Source organism: Myripristis murdjan, chromosome 21 (genome assembly GCF_902150065.1).
Source record: "Myripristis murdjan chromosome 21, fMyrMur1.1, whole genome shotgun sequence".
Lineage (NCBI taxonomy): Eukaryota > Metazoa > Chordata > Actinopteri > Holocentriformes > Holocentridae > Myripristis > Myripristis murdjan.
In genome coordinates, this window is record NC_044000.1 from 13,145,892 (window position 1) to 13,167,945 (window position 22,054).

General features: G+C 40.3%; 1 protein-coding gene across 3 annotated transcripts in view; it reads right to left on the reverse strand.

The window, feature by feature from the left end:
* Window positions 1-20,906, reverse strand: part of LOC115379838 (partitioning defective 3 homolog B-like) — a 283,828-nt gene extending 262,922 nt beyond the window's left edge. For all 3 annotated transcript variants that reach the window (XM_030080760.1, XM_030080759.1, XM_030080758.1), the window contains exons 1-2: window positions 19,721-20,906; window positions 2,489-2,590 (exon numbers count right to left, since the gene is read on the reverse strand). In XM_030080760.1, coding sequence (XP_029936620.1) covers window positions 2,489-2,590; window positions 19,721-19,837 — 219 coding nt within the window. In that variant the 5' untranslated portion in view covers window positions 19,838-20,906. The remainder of the gene's footprint in view (window positions 1-2,488; window positions 2,591-19,720) is intronic.
* Window positions 20,907-22,054: the final 1,148 nt, after the last annotated feature.

Consider the following 22,054-nt stretch of genomic DNA (forward strand, 5'->3'; position numbering starts at 1 on the left):
AGAGTACGCCAAAGACCTAGGGCCCTATCTTGCGTCAGAGTCCCTAAACCCGTTAGGCCTATTTGGGAATTTAGCATTGCGTAAGAGGCGTTCCCCCGCAAAAGTTGCTATCTTGCACACCTGCCTTTATCCCTAAAACACTTGTGCTACCTGTTATATTATGCATAGACATGGTTTGGGCGTTATGCCACTTACACCAATCATTGTGCCAGGTGCCATTTCCTTTAAGAGCAGGCTGCGCTATCCCAAATCCTCAAACCGAAACCCGTGATGAAGAGAGGAAGGTCGCGATTTAGTACTATCTCTGCCATTTTCTCAGGGGTTCAACTGAAGCTAAAGCAAGGTGGCTTTTTATAGGCGAGTTAACTGGGGAGGTGGAGCCGCATGTGCACGTCCACGTGTCCAAGTGGACGCACATTGAAGCCGCCTGGGCGCGCTCTTGTAAAAGCCCAAATGGGATAGCGGGTGGCTCTGATGACCTGCTATCCGCTTTCCCTAACGTGTGTGGTCAAGATAGCAGCTGTAGGGAAAGTGCATAAACAGGCTCACGGGCACACCTCCAGGCGCAAATAAAGGAGTCGGCAAAATGTATAGCGGTAGTGTTGCCGCAAGATACCATTTAGGGATAGTGGAAGCTGCTAAATGCGTAATTCACAGGTAGCAGGTAGTGGCAACGGGTAGCGCAGTGTGAAAGATACAGCCCCTAATGCCTGTTAAGTCAGGTGAATCTCTGCTTTCTTTAGGGTTTTAATATAGCAGTTAACATTAATGCCAAACACTGATAAATTTAGGCAATGGGAGAGATCACTTAAGTTCCCTCAAGTTTTCTTTAAACACTCAAAGAAACTGCCTACTATAGCAACTTTTTGCTTAATTAGTTCAGAGAATCTCCCACAAACCTTGCAGAATTTATCCATCCTTAAAGGCATATGAATTGAGGGTAATATACATTTCAGAATAACATGATCTTCTAGCCTGTGGGTTCTTCAACTTTTTCAGGCTGTGACCTAAATGAGAAATGCAGTTCACCATAGGACACTGGCTCATTAAAACATGTTGATACTTTATTATGTGCAGACCCACCAGAAGGAGGCTCAAGATTCATTTAGGGTCCTGAGCCATGGTTCAAAAAGCCTATGATGTAGGCCGTTTATCACAATCTAATAATGTCATACACTCCATAAACGCCTATGGAAAAAAGCACTTTCTGAAAGGGAAAAATGAAAATGACACATTCCTTGGGGGAAGGGGGTATGGAAAATAGAGAATATATGGATTAAGTTTGCAAAGCTCTCAAAAGTGAATTGCTAATGACACAGCCTTATGCTTAAGGCAAGTTAAAACCTTTTCCTGTTGAATTCTGCTTGTGAGGCAATATTCTATCCAAGGGACGGGCTTATAGGCCGCTGCAGCTCAATCCTCTATAGTGCAAACTCACCCACACACACACACACACACACACACACACACACACACACACACACACACACACACACAATGCAATGCACAGGCATCCTCTCAGATTTACACACACATACACACACATACACACACACACACACACACACACACACACACACATGCACACATATCATTAAACACATATCTATTTGTCCTATAGTAATATGAGAGTAATTAAAAGGAATAAATCAAAAACTCTGCATTATGGGAGACAGAGTTGCTATCTAAGGGATTCAATGACGATTGTTGGAGCCTGGCATTACTCACTTAAAAGAGTGGACTGAAATGCAGCCAAGGAGGATGACCTGACTAGGTAGCTGTTTTTCTGTCTTGTGGGCTGGTAAGATGGATATCTGCCTGGCTAGCTCACTGCCAATAAATCAGGCACTAAGCAACTCAGTTTGACAGTAAATAAAATGTAAACTCTTGGACTTGCATAGTAATAGAGATAATGTAATTCTGTTAATACCAATGATTTCATCCTGACCTATCTATTAATCAGAAGCACAAGTGTTTTCCAAGATGTGGAACCAATTCCATTATACAGGTTAGCTGCTGTATACCACTGGGAGCCGCCAGGGAAGCCTAAATTTCATAGATGTGTCCATCAAAAGGAGAAAGAAATGCATTGCCCAAATTAACTCTTTGGCTCACCTACCACGGACGGGAGGACTCAAAAACAATAACCATACAATTTTAAGCAGTCAAAGTAATTAAGATGCATTTTTTCCTAGAAATATGTTACCTTTTGTATGGACAATCAGGTACCTTATAAAATATAGAACAAAGAAAGAGACAAAAGCGCATTTATAGTCTGAAGTTAAAATTTGCTCACTCACTTTTACAATAGATCTTTGCTTTTGTCTTAACACTCATCAGAAATAGCATGGAAAACCTTAACTGTTTTTTTATAAAACCAGCATCATAGGCAGGAGTCAAACAAAAGAGTCATCAATTTGTTTTGTTTCAATATCACATCAAACATATGACTCAACCAGAGGACTGCTAGCCACTGAGGTGTTCTTACCTTGTCCTTGTCCTCCACTAGGTCACTCAATATATCATCAGGGTCCAGGATCCCCCCATCGCAGTACTCCACATGGTGGGTCCTAACCAGGAAGTCCCCTTCCTGCGAGACAGGAAGTCATCAAGATAAATCAGCATCCACAAATATGGACAGACATACATCGTGTTTAGCCTATGCCTAAGCACATGTATGGATGTTTTTCCATCTACCTACTTCTTTAGAGGTGGGTGCAGGTGTCACTGACTTCAACATCTACAAAATGTTTCATGACCCTTTAGCTAAACCAGCTACCAAATACACACACATCTCAACAGTAAATTGAGATGGTTTATTTAAATTTCTGAAGCTAACATTTGTAGCTCCAAGGCTACGGCAATGTGCTGACACAATATGCCAATGGTCCCTGTAATGGGGAAAAAAGGTTATTGTGAAACATTGTTGTGAAAGTACATTATTTATGGAAAGACTGGTGGCAGCAGAGACTATTTAAATTGGGAATATCTGAATTTGTCATACTCATATTGAATCACTGCAGTCAAACTATAGATTTGTTGAGTAAATGAACTGTAATCTTTTAGGTGTGTGGCACAATTTCAAATGGAGAGACAGGAAACTGTCATTATTAGTGAATACAACTTTTAATAATAATTTCGAAACTGGTTTTCCCAATTCAAATTAAATTTTCTTAATTCAGATTTCAAAACATTGATTATGAAGCTACAGGCTCTGTCATAACTGAAGGGTGACACCTGCTCCTGCTCCTAACTAAACACGATGTGAGCAATAACCCAAAGCCTTGGAAGGTGTCCTGAGTGGATCCAAAAGAGGATCCAGGCATCTTGCAAAGTGGGAGTTTTAATTTGTTGACTGGGTCGGCATCTATTGCACACCTGTATGGCCATGAAAGGGTCCCCACTCTCTGGGCCTGTTTGAGATTTATTCTATTTTTTTTTTCCTGTCACAGCTGGTCTTTTGGGGATTTTTTTTTGCCCACCATGAGAATTAAGTCAAGAGTTGAAAGTCTTCAGATAATCAGCTTTGTAAGGTTTCTTCTGTTCCGTCTTTGCCTCAGAGTATGGTCTTTTATGCTTAGTGCCACCATTTTCCTTGATCATTACACTCACTTGCTGCATAGACCCCACCATTGTGAATTTTCAGGAATGGGAAGACTTGAGCTGTTCTTATAAACACTAAGGTAAGCAGTCGAGGGAGCTTGAGTCTGGACCGGAGTTTTGGCACCAAACTTTGGAGAGGATAAAAATGCTGAATACAGCAGTATGGCTGGTCTGTGTGAGGTGGTATTGGTTTATTTCCTTAAGTCTCAAATGGCTCCACAAGCACACATCAGTTTGAAGGATTATTAATAGGTTGTAAAACTGTATTGTGTAGGTGTATATTCACTAATAACCGATTTTCAATTTTAAGTTCGGGATTTGTGTTGTTGTTTTCACTTCAGTTTCATACATTACATTCAGTTTAAAATTAGGCCCTACAAATTTAAATTTTGAATTAATTTATTCCAAAAATCCATTATTTTAAATTCACTAAGAATGAAAATTAAAATTAATGCAATTAAAACACATCTGCTGGCACTTGCCTTTTGATTTGTGATAATGTTAAAAAATTTATTCTGTTTTGATTTTTTAAAAATATCAAGAATGATAAATTAATAATTTTGAGAGTTGCCGCTTAGTGCACTAGCCTGACCCTGAGACTTGGAAAGCAACTCTGATGAAGTTGGTTTTACTCTGACAGCAGCCGCTTAACTCCACTCACCAACTTGACTTGGTAAACACAGAGACTACAGAGGCCTCCCCTCCTGGTCACCAATTCCCTCTTTCATCACCTTGTTTGCATTATATAACTCTCCCTGTTCAACTCCCCCCACTCCAATCCTTCCTTCTGTGCCCACCTCTTTGCCTCTCTCCTCCTCCCTACATCTTATACCTTTTCCCCTAGGTGACTTGTACAGATTACAACCCCTACCCAGTGTTCTGTCTCTCCGCCTCTCCTCCCCCCTCTTTCTTTCTCTCTCTGCTGTATTGGTTCTGTGATTAATGACATCGCCCCTGCACTGGACAGCTGACTACACAGAGCAGGTTGTTGAACAACATATTGAGACACCACACACACGTAAACACACACACGTAAACACACACACACACACACACACACACACACACACACAGCCTAGGGAAAGGTATGACTCAAAACATTACAGGGTAGTGCTCCATTAAATCTTTCTTTCAGGGTCAGGCGCACGTCAGTGCTTTTCAAAAAGCTCTCCAAAGGAAGAGGGTAAGACGGAAAAAAAGTTGTTCTGTATGTCTGGTTGTCACTAGAAATTTTGATGCTGATACATTATATGGACAAAAATACTGTACCTACACATTACACTTGCAGGAGCTTTTATGAGATCCCATTTTAAATCCAGAGGTATAAATATGGAGTTGGTCGCCCCATTGCAGCTATAACAGCTTCCAATCTTCTGGCAAGGCTTTCTTGCCACATTTTGGAGTGTGTCTGTGGAATTTTTTGCCCATTCATCCAGAAGAGCATTTATGAGATCAGACAGTGATGTTGGATGAGAGGGCCCGGCTCGCAATCTCCATTCTAGTTCATCCTAAAGGTGTTGGATGGGGTTGAGGTCAGGGCTCTGTGCAGGCCACCAAACTCATCTAACCATGCCTTTATTGACCTTGCCTTATGCACTGGAGCAAACTTATGCTGGAAGAGAAAAGGGCCTTCCTCAAACTGTTCCCACAAAGTGGGAAGCAGAGAATTGTCCAAAATGTCTTGGTAAGCTGAAGCATTAAGATTTGCCTTCACTGGAACTAAGGGGCCGAGGCCGACCCCAGAAAAACAAGCCCATAGCATTATCCCTCCTCCACCAAACTTTACAGTTCTTCTCCTGGTATTCATGTAACCCAGACTCCTCTGTCAGACTTACAGATAAAGAAGCATGATTGGTCGCTCCACAGAACACGTTTCCACCGCTCCAGAGTCCAGTGGTGGCATGCTTTACACTACTCTATCTGATGCTTGGCATTGTGCTTGGTGATGTGAGGCTTGCATGCAGCTGCTCAACCATTGAAACCCAAACCATGAAGCTCCCGGCTCACAGTTTTTGTGCTGATGTTAATGCCAGAGGAGGTTTGGAGCTCTGCAGTTACTGAGTCAGCAGAGCGTCAGCCACTTTTATGCACTATGCACCTCAGCACTTGGCAACCCCACTCTGTAACTTCACATGGTCTGCCACTTGGTGGCTGAGTTCCTAAACACTTCCACTTAATAATACCGCTTGTAGTTGATCACAGAATATCTAGGAGGAAAGAAATTTCACAAACTAATTTGTTGCAATAGTGGCATCCTATTATCCCATTCTTTCACAAATGTTTGTAAAGGCAGACTACATGGCTAGGTGCTTGGTTTTATACACCTGTGGCAATGAGACAGAATGAAACACCTGAATTCTATGATTAAGAGGTGTGGCCCAATACTTTGGTCCATATAGTGTATGTGTATGTGAGTGTATGTGTATGTTCCAGTTAAGCATGCACACCATGTGCTAAGGTTGAGTCCTGATCACAGCGTCCTAAGTTTGAATCTGACAGCAGGCCCTTTGCTGCACGTCATCCCCTCTCTCCTCCTACCTTTCCTGTCTCTTTCTACTGTGACTGTCAAATAAAGCAGAAATGCCAAAAAAATACTTTTTTTCTTTTTTTTTCTTTTTTTTTTTTTTTTTAAACGAAAGAAGTAACCAGCAATAAAAAATTCCATCTACACAAATACAAAGTGTAGACAGGGTGGCTGTTAGCGATGTAGATCACTCCACCTATTCAACACTTGCAGAAACAATACATTTTACCATAGTCCATTCTTTCTGAACAAATAACTAGTCTGCTTGTTTGTGATTTACCCTGAAAAAATGTGCCTTAACATAACTAATCAACTAGTCATCTCATTCCTCACTGCCATCTGGAGCCAGTTGATTAATGAATTAGGTAATTAAGGTAATTAAATCATTTATAGATCGATGCTTACTTAGGAAAAATTATTTGTTCCAAGTTAAATAGTGTCCATGAAAACTATTCTTGCCCATTTTCTCCATTATATTATGGAACAATATATTTAAACAACCCTTCACTCAACCATCACTGTTACACAAGACTGCGCCTGACTCATAGACACTAGAGCTGTTTAAATAGTTTATACTATTACATTCATTCTCCGTCTGGCTTTCTTGCTGTATCCCTCCCTTCCCTGATGGAATTCATTGTTTAACAGTGACTTGGCTCACACCCAGGGCAGATGTATGAGAACAGAGATGTTTCTTCATTGTGTTTGCTTTGTTCTGTTTCCACCCATAGACACTGTTTTTTTTTATTTTTTTGTTCCACAAGCACAATCAATCAAGGTTTTCCGGGCACATTAAAGTCTTAAGTATCCTACATGCAAGGCTCCAGATGGCAACTGAAATGGTCGCCAATGTGCCTAACTTTTTTATTTTATGACTACTTTTTTCCTGCCAGTCACCAGTGTCGACCATCCCCCAAAAGCCAAAAACAGAAGAAAAAAAAAATGTGAATGCATGCACACAGCAGAAGGCTTTAATTCAGTACTGAACTCTCATCTCCTGCGTCTGTCTGCCTTACTACACTACTACACAGAGACTGAAGTGCACCAGGATACATAGAGCAAGTGAACTGCAAAAGGAACAGCTTAACATAACAGTTCACTGGGTAGTATAATTTGAACAGCTTTAACTTAATAACTGTTGAATTTAGTAATTTCATTTTTATTTTTACACTCAGCAGTTTTTGAAACTCTCCTCCATGCCGTGATAGGTAACGAGCACAATGTAGTTAACTGCTTAGCTCACTAACATCATGGAACACTGACAACTGGCAGGAAAACAAAATGTCCAAACAAAAAAATAAAAAAATTTACCTTTTTCTCAGTCAATGCCCGTCCAAACCCTGCCTCCTCTACAGAGGCTGATGATACTGACTGACCCGATCAGTCAAAGTTCTCAGGTACAGTCGTCCTAGCCGGATTGATCACCATGCAGTCATTGCCAGATGATAGTGGAACTCAGCTAATAATTCCCCACTGCCCACAACTCCAAATTTTGACTCCTGAAAGTTTTTCCGACAAATTAAATTTGGCTTCTATATATTTTGGGTCTAGTAGCCAGTGGCTCCTAAAGATTTTTTTATCTGGAGCCCTGCACATAAATGTTTTTTAGAATTACTTATAACAATTTGTTTGTAATTTTTGTTTCTATTTTTCTTTTGTCTTTGCACATGAATTTTTACTTCATATCCTGCTAGTTGAGCTTCAGAATGGGTATCAATATTTACTTATACCTATAATGGTATTTCTTCACCAATGACTCCCAACACAATTGTGTGGGGTGTTTGTATGGCATTCTGTTATTTTAGTTTATTTATTTTATCTTGTTTTTAATCTTAATATTTTAGAGTTTTAACTTATTTTACTGACTTTTTAATGCACTGTCTGTCACTGATGAGAAACAGTTTTTCGGTTTTTCTCTGTGTATGCAGGTACTCAGTGGAAATGACAATAAATAAATCTTGAATCTTGAATCCACACATATCGCTACCCTCTGCTCTACCACCAATTTAATTATTTACACCCCCACAAAATACGGGAAACCCTGCTGTCATTTAAAATCAAAACAGGTAAAAGAAAAAAAGAAAAAAAAAGAAAAGAGTAGCATCAGGTGTAACATTTCCTTGGTTTGCTTACAGCCAACTAAATGACCACTTAAACTCTAATTTCCCTCTAAGTGACTCCACAGGTAATGAAAATAACTTAACACTGGCAAAGCCTATTGTCTCTGCAGAGTGTAATGCTTTATCTTGGCTGTGGCATATCTTCATAGCACTATTATAACCACACCCAAGTGGCCAAATGTTTATTTTTATTTCAGAGTCAGTGAGGCTGAGTAGTGTTGCTTTGCTTTCCAGTTATCAATGCAACTCCCAGGCATGAATTCATTTATGGACATGCCTATGCATTTCAACTTGCTCTTCATAAGTGCATATAAAAACAAACATAAGCTCTTGTTTATTAAAGGCTAGCTCTAGCTACCAGGTCTTGACATGACTGGAACCAGGCTTGGCTTAATTAGAAGAAGTAATGGGGAGTGTAAATATACTACCAACAGCAATCATCAATTAGAATATAGGGTAGACTAAAAAACAAAACTACAACTTATACTAAAGATACAAATTACAAATATGGGACATAATAAAGTCCTTCGCTTTGTAGCTATTTCAGGGGCCTCTACGCCCACTGCCCTGGGTGAGTCTGGGTTACATCCACTATCATGCTGTTTGTAGTATTTTGCCACTGGATACTCTTCATTCCTTGTGTAAATAGCATATTTGTCCTCAGCAATTCTCTCAAAGTTTTCTTGTAACAATCCACACATGCAGTGTAAGTTGTAGGCAACATGGGTTGTGTTGCAGACGATAAATCCTTTTATTCAATTAATCTTAGTTATGTGGACATCTTTTAAAGTGTTTGTCTGATTAAAAGTATTGCAGTGACTACATCTCCCACATCAAAAACAATCCTGTGGTCTCTGGTCAAGCTAGGTCCCTTTCTTGCCTCCAGGTAAATCAATGTGGTTTAATTTGTCTCCTGTGGTAGGGTAGGTGCTCTCAGTGGCTGACAGCTGGTGCTGATGGGAACACATCCCAAGGATTATGTTTTGTGACTCTCCAATTATTTTTAATAATGTGTTTGATTTCGTGTGGTCTGGTGTTGAATTGTGTCACAAAAGATTCTGTTGCTCTCCTGTTGTTCTACATGGGCTTCTACTGAAGAAGATAAAACACTTAATACAACATTAAATTTCCCAGGGCTTGCTTACAGCCAACTCGCTAACCATTTAAACTCCAGCTAATTTCACATGAGGTGACTTGACAGGTAATGAAAACAATTTTACATCTGCAAAGCCAATTCTCTCTGCAGTCTAATGCTTTATCTGGGCTGCAGCATATCTTCATTGACTTTTACAGCTACACCCAAATGGCCAATTGACTTTTTGGCAATGTTAGTGCCATTTAGAATGTGTTAAGTCTAACTACTATCAATTTATTGTAAAACTAGCATGAGCTTCCTCCACATGTGGCATGGCATATTTGATGCTACCAAAACAACTTGCATCAGTCTACATTTAAAACCAATTGCTCCAGATGTGACCCAAGACATGGCAATTATAATAATGTTACATGCCTTTAGTGCTGCAGAAAAAAATGCAGCAAATGTTAAGATACAAGGTTTTTGCACAACATAAACTTTTGGAAACCTTTTGTTAGCCACAAAGCTGCAGAGACAGAGACAGAAAGGTAGAGAGATAAGAGTTGAGAGTATGATCTGATCTAAACGTCAGGAAGACTGCATAGATTTATGTGTTATGTATTGTCAGTCAATGGCAGAAACCTTGTACCTCCAATTCTGTCAGTTTCAAAACCTAAAGGGACAGGCAGATACTGTAAGCTCAAAGATAAGAGCTGTAAACACACTGATCTAATCTGAAAATCAGGGGGATTAGCACTTCAATATAGTGTTTTGCATGATACTATTACAGATAATCCTGGGCAATTTTAGGTATTCAGCCCCCAGGACATGACCTAGAAAATTATGAAATAGGCCATCTCTGTGTGATTAGCCAGCTGTAGCAAAATCACACCAGTGTTATAAAACTTTGAACTTTCTGGCCTATTCAGGGTTGTTACCAACAGGAATATGTTTACCTTTATCTCACTCTCTCTCCGCAGAAAACCATTTTAGGCCAAGGAACAGATGGAGGAATTTCATTTGGTTCCCATAAAACATCACGTAGTCTAACTTATTGTAAGATGAGCATTTTGTCAGTTTCCATAAAAAATGTTGCTTACAGCAGGGTGTGTCTGACCCAAAAGGTTCCTTAGAGACTAGTGAGAGAGCTGAAGAATTTCATTCAGTTTCCTCATGAAACAATATTTACCCTAAGGCAACTGTGTTCCAGGCAAGTGTTTGTGATTGAAGAGTTTTGCTATAAAAACAGCAGTACTGGTCATTACCAAAGCCATAGTGCTGCACAAGCTCACATCAGTTTCAGCACAAAAAATACATATCCCAAATTTGGATACAGTGCCAAAAATGTGAAACTATAAAATATGTACAAGATAATCAGTTGCCTGGTTTCCATTACGGGACAGAGCAGGGGACAGCAGGCTCGGCTGCTACAGGGGTCTGGAATTGTCACAACGCCAATATGAAATGTATTTTAGCTGGAAATTGCAATATTTTGTAGATCTAAATTGAAATATTACATAGTTAGTGGTGGAGCCAGCCTAGCCTGTTATTACATGGAATTTTGTACAGACAGACATCCAGTTTTGTGGAAAAATGACTGATGAGCAAAAATTGGCTTATTAGAGTTAACTTGGCCCTGTCCTGACCCAGCTTTTGATCTAGTAGTAACAAAGGCCATCTTTTGTGACATACAAAGGCAGAAAATCGCTAGTAGGCATGCCATGGTAACCATTACACACCATGTTAACATTTCAGCTGCTGTGCACAAGGGGGCTGTTTTCCTCATCTCATACAACAGAGTTAGGCTCATCTGAGACCTTTAAATGTTCAACTTGTGATTCTGTTAGCATTTTAACTACTTGTAGAGAATGATTAAATAAATAAATAAATAAATATATTCACTGTTTAACACTACATAATCTAGAAGGATTAGGTCTGTTTCAATCAGTATGGCAGGTAAAACCATGAAAATGAACTTGGCAGCCCAGGAAGAACAAAATATTTGCCATATTTAAACTAGGGCTGAGGTGTCATTACATTCAGATCAACTGCAAATCATCACTGTTTAGTGAAAACCTGATATCTCCAAAATCTCAGCATTATGTTTATCAAATGGAAATTTAAATGTTTTCATGAGAACATTGGTGGCTGGATTTTTTTCTTTTTTTTTTTTTTTGCTTTGTTGTTGTTGTTTGTGTTTGTGGGGAAGGGGGCAGTGGATTATTTTTTGCCATTTCCATTTTCTTTGACAGTGACAGAGACAGGAAAGGCAGGAGAAAGAGGCGGGATGACGTACAGAAAACGATTCATATCCAGGCAACTGCGGTGCATGCTGGTGTTCAACTAAAGGTAAAACATCAAAACTGAAGTTGTGACTTTTTCAGTATTTGAATCTGAGAGAAAAAAAAGTCCACCGTTGTTCATCTTTAAGTTGAGTGACTTAAAGATGAAGATTACTATGTTCTCGATGGCTGGTTTGCTTCAGGTTTACTTTTGCTGCTGTTACAAATTAGCAAAGATGGTGTGTGCCATATTAGATCCATTAACTATCTTGGAGAAGAGAAGAGAAGAGAAGAGAAGAGAAGAGAAGAGAAGAGAAGAGAAGAGAAGAGAAGAGAAGAGAGGCTTAAGCAACACACATTCCTGGGGCTTGTCTCCAGAGGAGGCAGCACGTGTCTCCTGCCTGCCCCTCCCTCCCCTCGGGACTAATTGTCTGTGTTCTGGCGTGGGGCCAGGATGTTTTTATGATGATATCAGCTTGTTTGGCCGGGCCTCCTAAGCATTCCTCTCAGACTCTGGCACTCCCCGGGATAGTGAAAGCACGGTGTCTACATCTAGACACAAACCACCTACCTGTACATGTAAACCTTATCACACACATGCAAACACCCACTAATCAATACATGCACCCACAGTCACAGGTTGCTTCTATTCTTGTGGGAACATCTGGACCAAGCAACACACTCACAGCACAGACACCCACCCCACGCATATACTAAATGTGAGAAAAGTAACACAAACCCTATTTCACTATTCCAAAAAGACCAGTGAGATTCTGTTGATACAAAACATAGTCCCCAGCAGAGACTAAAGTTTAAATTGCATAAACACACACACACACGCAGGCACACAAACACACACACTTGTCTGTTTGCCCTAAGGTAATTAAGAAGTCTGTCAACAAGCTGATAACTTCCTGACAACTCCCCTTGTTTAAGAAAATACACTCCCCATCCCTCCCTGCTTTATCTCTACCCACTCTCTTCCTTTCCTTGCTATCTCAATTATCTTACTTTTTACGTCATCAGCTGTTTTGCTTAAAAACTTAAGCTCCTCCATAGCTCCTATATACAAAATTATTTTTTCTTTCATATCCTCTCCTGCTTTCTTTCACCTTCCACCATTACATGCTCACCAATGAAGACTGAAAGCTCAGCATCATAATGATCAGCAAGTTCTTTTGTTTTGGGATTTTTGCTTTTGCCCTCTCTCAATTCCATAGCATATAATGCATCAAGGTGCTCTGAGGAAAGCACTTTGTTGTTTGATGCACTGAGGGAGCTAGATAATAATTAGCTAAATCTCATCACATTAGCTGAGTGACTACACTCCTGATCAAAATTTTAAGACCAGTTGAGAAATTGCAAGAATTTACATTTTGCACTGTTGGATCTTAAGAAGGTTCTAAGTACAGCTTCAAAATGCAAAAAGAAGAAATGGGAGTGAGACAAAAAAATTGAGTGATCAATTTATTGCAAACAACCATTAAACTGAAATAGGCTGTTCATCAGCTGATCAAAAGTTTAAGACCACAGCCTTTAAAAGCCCAAATCTTCGCAAAAATGTGGATTCAGTGTCATTTTCTGTCAGGTATCCACACTGTCATGACCTCCTCATGGCAAAGGTAAAAAAGCTTTCTCTCTTTGAACACGGTCGGATTGTTGAGCTGCATAAGCAAGGCCTCTCGCAGTGTGCCACTGACGAGAAAAAATGTATTTGACCTTGACGGTCTTGATGGCTTCCAACGTTACTGGCATGACAAGGAGATCCCACCTGAGATGTTTTCTACACAGCACAGTGGAGGGGGCGCCATCATGATCTGGGGGGCTTTTTCCTTCAATGGAACAATGGGGTTGTCTTCAGGTTGTGCAAAGGTGTCAAACGGCAGCTGGCTATGTGGAGATGTTACAGGGGCATCCCTCATGACTGAAGGCCATCGTCTGTGTGGTAATGACTGGGTTTTTCAACAGGACAACGCTGCAGTTCACAATGCCCGCCTGACAAAGGACTTCTTCCAGAGAAATAACATCACTCTTTTGAACCATCCTGTGTGTTCCCCTGATCTAAATCCAATTGAGAACATTTGCGGTTGGATGGCAAGGGAAGTTTACAGAAATGGACACCAGTTCCAGACAGTGGATGCCCTCCGTGAAGCCATCTTCACCATCTGGAGCAACATTCCCACTAGCCTCCTAGAAACACTAGCATCAAGCATGCCGAAACGAATTTTTGAGGTGATTTTGCCTTTGCCATCAGGAGGTCATGACAGTGTGGATACCTGACAAAAAATGACACTGAATCCACATTTTTGCAAAGATTTGGGCTTTTAAAGGCAGTGGTCTTAAACTTTTGATCAGCTGATGAACAGCTTATTTCAGTTTAATGGCTGTTTGCAATAAATTGATTACTCAATTTTTTTATTTTTTTTTTGTCTCACTCCCATTTCTTCTTTTTGCATTTTGAAGCTCTACTTAGGACCTTCTTAAGATCCAACAGTGCAAAATGTAATTTTTTGCAGTTTTTCAACTGGTCTTAAAATTTTGATCAGGAGTGTATGAAGGAGCTTCTCAGTTTACCGGCAAAGCTCCAACCACAATCACACACTTCTGCCAAACCCATTTTATACATTTATATATCATCCTTCCATCTTTCTCTTTCAAGAATCACTTCTGGCTTCTCCACCTCCTTTCTTCTACAGCTTTTCCTCATTATCAGTGAGTTATGTTTTGCAGTTGTACAACAGGTCATCTTAATGCAAGGTAGTATATTTATTGACGTGAGAGATTAGTCACTTATCCCATAAGCCTAAAGGGTTATACTCAAGGCTAAAGGGTTGAGGATACACACTTTTTAGAGGGAACTTTTCAAAGCAGCAGTGTAATCCATGCTGAGTGGATCCTACATTTAACACAGTAACACCCTTTCTCCTCTCCCCCCTAGACCCCTTATTTCCACACTGGGTAAAACAAAGTGCTGGTTAGTTTGGTAATTAGATTTACTCAATTCAAGAGCAAACTTAAAGAACCAGAACTCTTTTCCAATATCACAAAAATCAGGTGTTAACACCTATTACAAGTGCTAGTTTCTCCTAATCACCGATATGGGAACTTCAAACAAAGCAGGTGATAAATGAGACTGCCAGTAGCGGTTAGCTGCAGTGGATGCTCACTGAAACACACAAGGCACAAAGAAAAACTTTTTAATATAACACTATACCACACCTTGTAAGTAGAATCAAGTCCATGCCTTGGTACGTTGTGAAGTGAGGATATATAAAGAAAAAAAAAGTGAAAGAAGAAGAAAGATAGATAGATAGATAGATAGATAGATAGAGAGATAGAGAGATAGACAGATATAGATATAGATATATATATATAGCCTAGATATGATTGATAAATATATAACCTATAGCCATAATTACAAGGCTACAACAGATTAGCACCGCAGGGAAATTACTGAGTGATGGGAAGAGACGGAGAGAGGAATATATAGCGACAAACAAATACGGGGGGGGGGGGGGGGTATGTAGTAATTAGGGAGACTAGCTATGTATTCTCTATCACACAGAGAAGGGACGGCAGGAGGAAGAAAAGGAGAAAGAGAAGAATGAATAGGAGGGAAACAAAGCAGTGGGAGGATGACTAAGATGATGGCGAATGGAAGAGGAAGACAAAGAGGAGACAAGGAGGACAAAGCTACCAAAAAAGAGGAGGAATAGGGGGCAAAAGAAGAAATGCAATGCAGGATGGGAAACGAATAGAAGGAGAAGATATGAGGGAGGACTGTCAAAAGGTCAGGAAGGAGTGGGAGGGAAAGTAGGAAGAGATGAAGAAACAGAAGGGGGAGGAAGAGCAGAACAGAGAGCGAGAGCACAGCAGAGCGCACACCCCAAGCGGTGTTTGTGCTTAACAAGGCATTTCATTCCTGCAAAGAGAAAACAAAGTATTTAAACACTTAGAGACCTAATCAATAGAGCACAGCGCTGCTCCATTACGCTCATCACAGCCGCAGGAAAATACACCTGGAGAGCTCCCTCAGCCGTAGTGTTGCTAATGTTCACTGAGACACTGAGTGTTGGCATGGATGTCCTGATTTGATTCGCTTTGATTCTGATTCACAATGTCCCAACTGATTCAATTCAGTTCCATATTGACTCAGTTTGGGATATTTCAGCTACAGTTTCATTTCTGAAGGTAACACATAACTCCAATTTCTAATGCTTCTTAATCATTATAGTTTTTATATCCAGGAAGAATCAAGAGAACTGCCTTCAGGGTTAGCATGCTGGCTTCAAGTGGGAGCTCCCATCATTTGTTCAAAACATGTAATCCGAGTTCCTGTAGGCTAGTAGTTTAGCAGACAACATCTCCAGAATGGAACGCAAACTAAAAATCCAACGTAAGAAATTTCCAGTGAAAAAAAAGTCTTGATTAATAGATCGATCTTAAGATCTTAAGAATCATTATACAACACTTAGTTCCACTGAAGCTATTTCATTGGACAAGAGGTGTTTCACAAGTGCTGATATTTAGTATAACGGTACTCTAAATTCTGCTATTATGTATTACACTGCTTTACCAGTAATAACTGTTTGATTCTATTAACACCCGGGATATAAACTGTAACAAATTGGCACCACAACACCACAAAGACAGTAGTGATGGGCGATATGGACTAAAAATTTTATCACGATAATTTCTGGCATTTATTGCGATAACGATAAAAGTGACGATAAAAAATATAAAACAATTCAACTCCATCTTTTTGACTACAAATCTATCACTGCATTCAGTCTTGAGAACCCCACAAATACTGCTCAAAAATAATACTTACTGTAGTCAAATACGCTACTAAACTATACCAATTAAGTTTAAGTAGTACACCTGTACTGCATCCTTTGTAATCACCGCTTTTTTGCAAACTTTGCATATGACAGATGTTTGCTCCACGTCAGACTTACTGTAGCCAAACCAGTTCCAGATGATCGAGCTGGAGCCTCGTTTAGCAACGAGCTCTTCGCTATCAGCCCCGCCTTCCGCCATGCTTGTTATTGTGCTACACGCAGTGTTGCCAACTCCTCAGTAAGGAAAGTAGCTATTGGCTGTCCTAAAAGTCGCTAGAAGTCGCCAAATGACGTCATCACCTAATTTGCATAATTGGCAAAAGTGAGTAAAAAACATCCTAAATATGTTTTAGAACTACAAATTTACGGGAAGGGCGGGACCAACAGCGGCTTTGCGCATGCGCGATTCATCTGCTGCCTGGCCGCAGAGTGGTGGGTCTCCTCTCTGCTCCTCTCCTGACTGCAGCTGCCTGCGACTGCCGCGCGCGGCTCGAGGCTGTGACCACCTGTGAGGACTTTGGGGCGGGGGAGGGGCTCGCGGCAGCACCCGCTGCTCACTGAGAACAGGAACTGCAGAGGAACGATACATGCTTTCATGTCAGTTTCCAAAATACAAGAAGTCTCCAGTAACACCAGGAAAAGTCGCTAGATTTGTCGCTAGTCGCTTTTGACAAAAAAAGTTGCCATGGGGAGTTGGAAAGTCGCCAGATTTAGCGAGAAAGTCGCCAAGTTGGCAACACTGGCTACACGTGTGAGCTGCCGGCTGCCAGCGGCGAGTGCGTTGCGCACGTAATTACGTCATCAACAGGAGTTTATCGTTATTATCGCGAGATGACATATTCTTACCGTGGGGAATTTTTTTGACGATATATCGCAAACGATAACATATCGCCCATCCCTAAAAGACAGACATGTTTCTAAAATTAAAGAATTAAATCACAAATGCCCACTTTATGTGTTTCCCTACCCCCACTGTTGACTGGCAGCACTGCCTCCCAGGTTATGGTTTTGGTTTTGGTTATGGCTATGGTTAAGGCGAGGGTCAGGGGGAACTGCTCCTAGAACTATCTGTGTTAGCAGAACAAAAAAACGTATTAAATGAGCCAATAAATCATAATGTGTTGTGTCTTATCCCTGTTATTTGATGAATGGTGTTATTGGTAGAACTAGGCTATTTTATAAAATAATATCACATGAAAGGGAGTACTGTTACTGAATATCAGCACGGCTGTATCTTTTGCACTTGGCCACAGCTGTGTTGATATACAGTATAACAGCTCTGCCTCACGTGTGATGTGGCTTAAATACTGGCTCATTCAAATGGAGATCACAATTAATCAGAAAATCAAGATTTTTTTTACACTGACATGCTTGTGGTGCACATTGCTGCAACTTACTGAATGCCTAAATGACCTCAAAATTTTCTATTCTGAGGTATAATTTTGTTACACAGGTCTTGTATGGGTCTAGTAGTTCATCCGCTTTTTAACAACTATTACAAAACTAGACTATTCAACTCCTTTTCAAATACTGTGTGGGTTTACAACAGGCCAAGTTTTTATTATATCAAATACTACTAAGAAGTAGGAAAAAGAGGAGGAGGTAAAAGAGGAGATGCTGTAAGAGTAAGTAGGAGGTAGAAGAGGAGGAGGAAGAGGTCAAATGAAAGGGAAGGGAGAAAAGAAAGAGCAGAGAAGGCTAAGTGTAAGGTGAAGAGGAGATGTATGAGGGAGAAGAAAGGGACGATAAATAAGGTGAAGAAGGGCAAAATGGACAAAAAGGCTGAGTGCAAAGTTGTTGGGAGAGAGAGATATGAAACAGACACAGATGAAGGCCGAATAAGAAAGCAGCAGAGGGGGAAGAGAGTTCAAGACAGAGAGAGTAGATGGAAAAAGGGAGTGAGTGCATCACTGAGTGGTCTCTCACAAAAATAAAAACACTGACACACACACACACACACATCTTCAACATCCCTCTCTCAATCCAAACCTCATCTATCTATCTATATAACTGGTGTGCTCTTTGAATAATGGAGCCAATATGAAGTGAGTCACTGAGAAGATTTGCTTGTCTGATGGGGGTCACAGGGTCCCTGCCCCCTGAGTAGCACAGGGAATCAGCAGCAGTCATAAAGGAATCACAAGAGGGAGTCATTTGCATTTTACACTGAAGACCAAAATGGAAACGACTCGTGCCTGCTCCTGTCTGGCCGATCACAACTCACATCAGAAACGCTTTTAATTTTTCATACAGCAATTATGGAGAGCTGGACCTCCATGGCTTTGTCTAATTTCCCCAGACTTTGGAATGTGAAAATCACATGGCCCTTTCATGATATAAAAATGATAGAGCTTTCCATAACTCTTTCATGACTTCAGGAAAAATCTCAGACATTATTATGAAACCGCTGTTTCATAAAAAGTCATACAGCCTCTTTTCTATGCTCTTATGACTTCAAGAAAATCTCACACACTATTATAAAAGCACTTTTGGGAATGATTAATGAAACTAACTGATGTTGGCATAAACCTGGTAAAAATGACAACGGTGATATGATATGGTCAGTATTACAACAGCTTGGCCAAAGAGGCTCAAAAAGCGTCAAACATGTGACTAAAAGGAGACAACAATGAAAAAAGTGAAAGACTCATCCATTGTTATCAGTTACCACAATACAGACTAGTAATATAGTACATATAGTATAATATAGTATAGTATACAGTATATTGTAAAAGTGGCACAATTGCAAAACGATATAATGTCCAGCACAAGTATCTACTATGCTGTCAACTTCTGTTGTCACTAGCTTAACACTTAATGCATTAAGTTTCCATGACATTAACCCCAGCCCATCACCAACAATCATGTAAAAGAGCTTGCAGATAAATCTTCAAAAATAAATCTTTTTTTTTTCTGATTACTCTAGATTTGGCAATTTAAAAGCTAACAAAAATTCTCTGCAACATATCATTATGATCACATTATTCATTACTGGACTAGCTGGAATTCATGAGTTGTTTGACTGCTGTACTTATTGCTATTGTGTAAAAGAATCAGGTTAAGAAATTCAGTAAGTCTGGCATGCCACGCCATCACAGACAAAACCAATCAGCCATGTAGTTCTAATACATGGCAAAAAATGTAGTTGGTTTGTAAATCAACTTAACCCAATTCTTAGGATGTACCAATGACTGCCAGTAGTGGGCAAAATAACAATTATTTTCTCTGCCACGCCAAGATAGCAGGTAGAAACAGCTCTAACTTGTGAACAGTACCTGCTCCAGTAGTTTTCTGTATCTCTGTGTTGCTTGTTGGATGAGGTCCCTCACGGTCCATCCCTCTTTGCAGGGCACCACCACACCTGTCCGCCCAAACGTCACTGTCACCTTCATTATAGGGCCCCACGCTTCATCCAAGACTCAGGGCCTCTGTATGTGGGAAGGCCGATAGGGATAATGATGCAGGAAGGTCCCCAAGATGGAGAGGAGCCGCAGACAGTCTTGATTAACAAGCAGGGATGTGAGGAAAAAGAGAAATGGCAAGAAACTATACGGGAGAGGCAGGGAAAGTGGACTTATAATGAATGGTCCTGTATCCCCCCAAAATTTGGAAATGCTGAAAAGAGGAAAAATTACATCTCTGAAAAGAACTGTTTATGGTGTCACAACTTGTCAAAGTTAGAAGTGCTCTCGGCCAAGATAGCTAACAAAGGGGTTTAAATGGCATTAGTCGCTGATGTGCTGATGAGCAATGGCACCGCTTTCTTTCAGCTACCTCCTCATCTCTTCACATCTGCCTGTGTAGCGGCCGACAGGTGTTGCCATTAGAAACAAGGGGGGCATAAAATTGTAAGAAATTTCCAAAAGCGTCAATTCAGCCTTTACATTATGCATTTGAGCTGGCAGTGGTCAAAACAGGCCAGTGTTTGTCATGCCATTTCTGCACCGAGAAACTGTGGCTACCAGTCCGCTAGCTCTTACTACTTGGCTAAGGGAGATTAGCAAAAGAGTGTAACCTGGCCTGGCTATGCAAGCGGGACAGGGAAGAAAGTCTTTCATGTGGAAAAAAAAAGCTTGTGAGGTTATCGCTCCCTGTCCTCTACACCAGGCGAAAAACTATCGCTTGTTGTGGCAGCTTAACAAGTTTATCCTGACTTGGAGCTAGCCGACTCCTGAGCTAGCTAACGTTAGCCACCTTAGCTGAACTTTGGAGGGAGGGATGCAGTCGCTCGGGCATCATTCCACAAGTTGTTGTTTTTTTGTTTTTTTTTTCCCCCTCTCGCAAATTTCCTTTTTCCAAGCGGCCAGCAGCATCCGTCTCACAGCCGATACATCCAGTATACACAAACGAAGGTGTTGTGTTGACACGGTGGAACAAATATTGACAAACTCAATCTTTAAGGCAAGCGAGCGGCACTGTGAGTTGGAAAAGTTTTGAAATTCCTCCACTGCTGTCTGAGCTCCTGGCCAGTTCCTGACCAGCTCCTCCGCCGCTTGTTGCTGTCACTTTCTTAAAGGGAAAGTGCTCCAATTTATGACTGAGGAAACAATTACATAGCTCATACAGTCCCACAGTGCGGCAGACTGGCTGAAAAAGTTTATATTTCATAAAACATTATAAAACGGGCTTGGCAGGGTTGTGAATATGATTATTATACCGTGTTTCCGAATACAAGCAGAGGACTGTGAGAGTTTTAGCAGAACTAGATGCAGATATGCTGAGAGGATCAGTAGACATTAGTTTTCCTTTGTAAACTATTTAAATTCTTTTGCATCCCATGTTTGAGTTGGGCTGCATTTACATGTCACACACATTAGAGTCAACCCAGTGTAATGATGAAAAAAAAAATGTTTTGTCAAAACAGATTGCTACAAATGTAACTTTCTCTCCTACAACACAGCTACTTGACAAGTGACATTGATGCTTCTGTCCAAGCTGCACACCATTAGACAATTGTTAGAGTGTGAATTAGAGATACTGTATACATTTAAACCTAGCTGTTAATATGGCCAAATGCATCTCTGACCACTTCCAGAAGTGGCTCAAGTGGTGGGATCCTCAGTGCATTTTCTGTGCAATTACAGCAACAATTCATTTTTTTTCTGCCTGTATTTGTAATGTGAAGAAGACATGAAGACATGGAGATAGGTAAGGTCAAAGTGTATTATAATAGCACAAAATAGATAAATAAATATTTATTTTAATATATATTTAATATTATTTAATATCATATTAATTAAATGGCATTACATATATTTAAAATCCTTATAATAATAATAATAATAATAATAATAAAAATTAAGAATCCCATATTGTTTGGACTGGTGACATGTCACAGGCTGATCATTTTGATTGCCCCATGCTCTGTTAACACAAAAGCCAACTGTGTGTTTTACACACTTTAGAATCTACACCCTTGAGCTGTGCAGGGCCTACTGCTGACCTTTGCTCAACACTGAGGCTTTTGAAAATATGTGTAACATTTTGGTTTTTCACAGTTTGTCACATCTTCAAAGAGGAATCCTACCATGTGAGGCGGAGTTTGGCTTCATAATTAGGAGCTCAAATGTATGCATGTGTACGTCTGCTAATTGATTTGGGCTACGTTT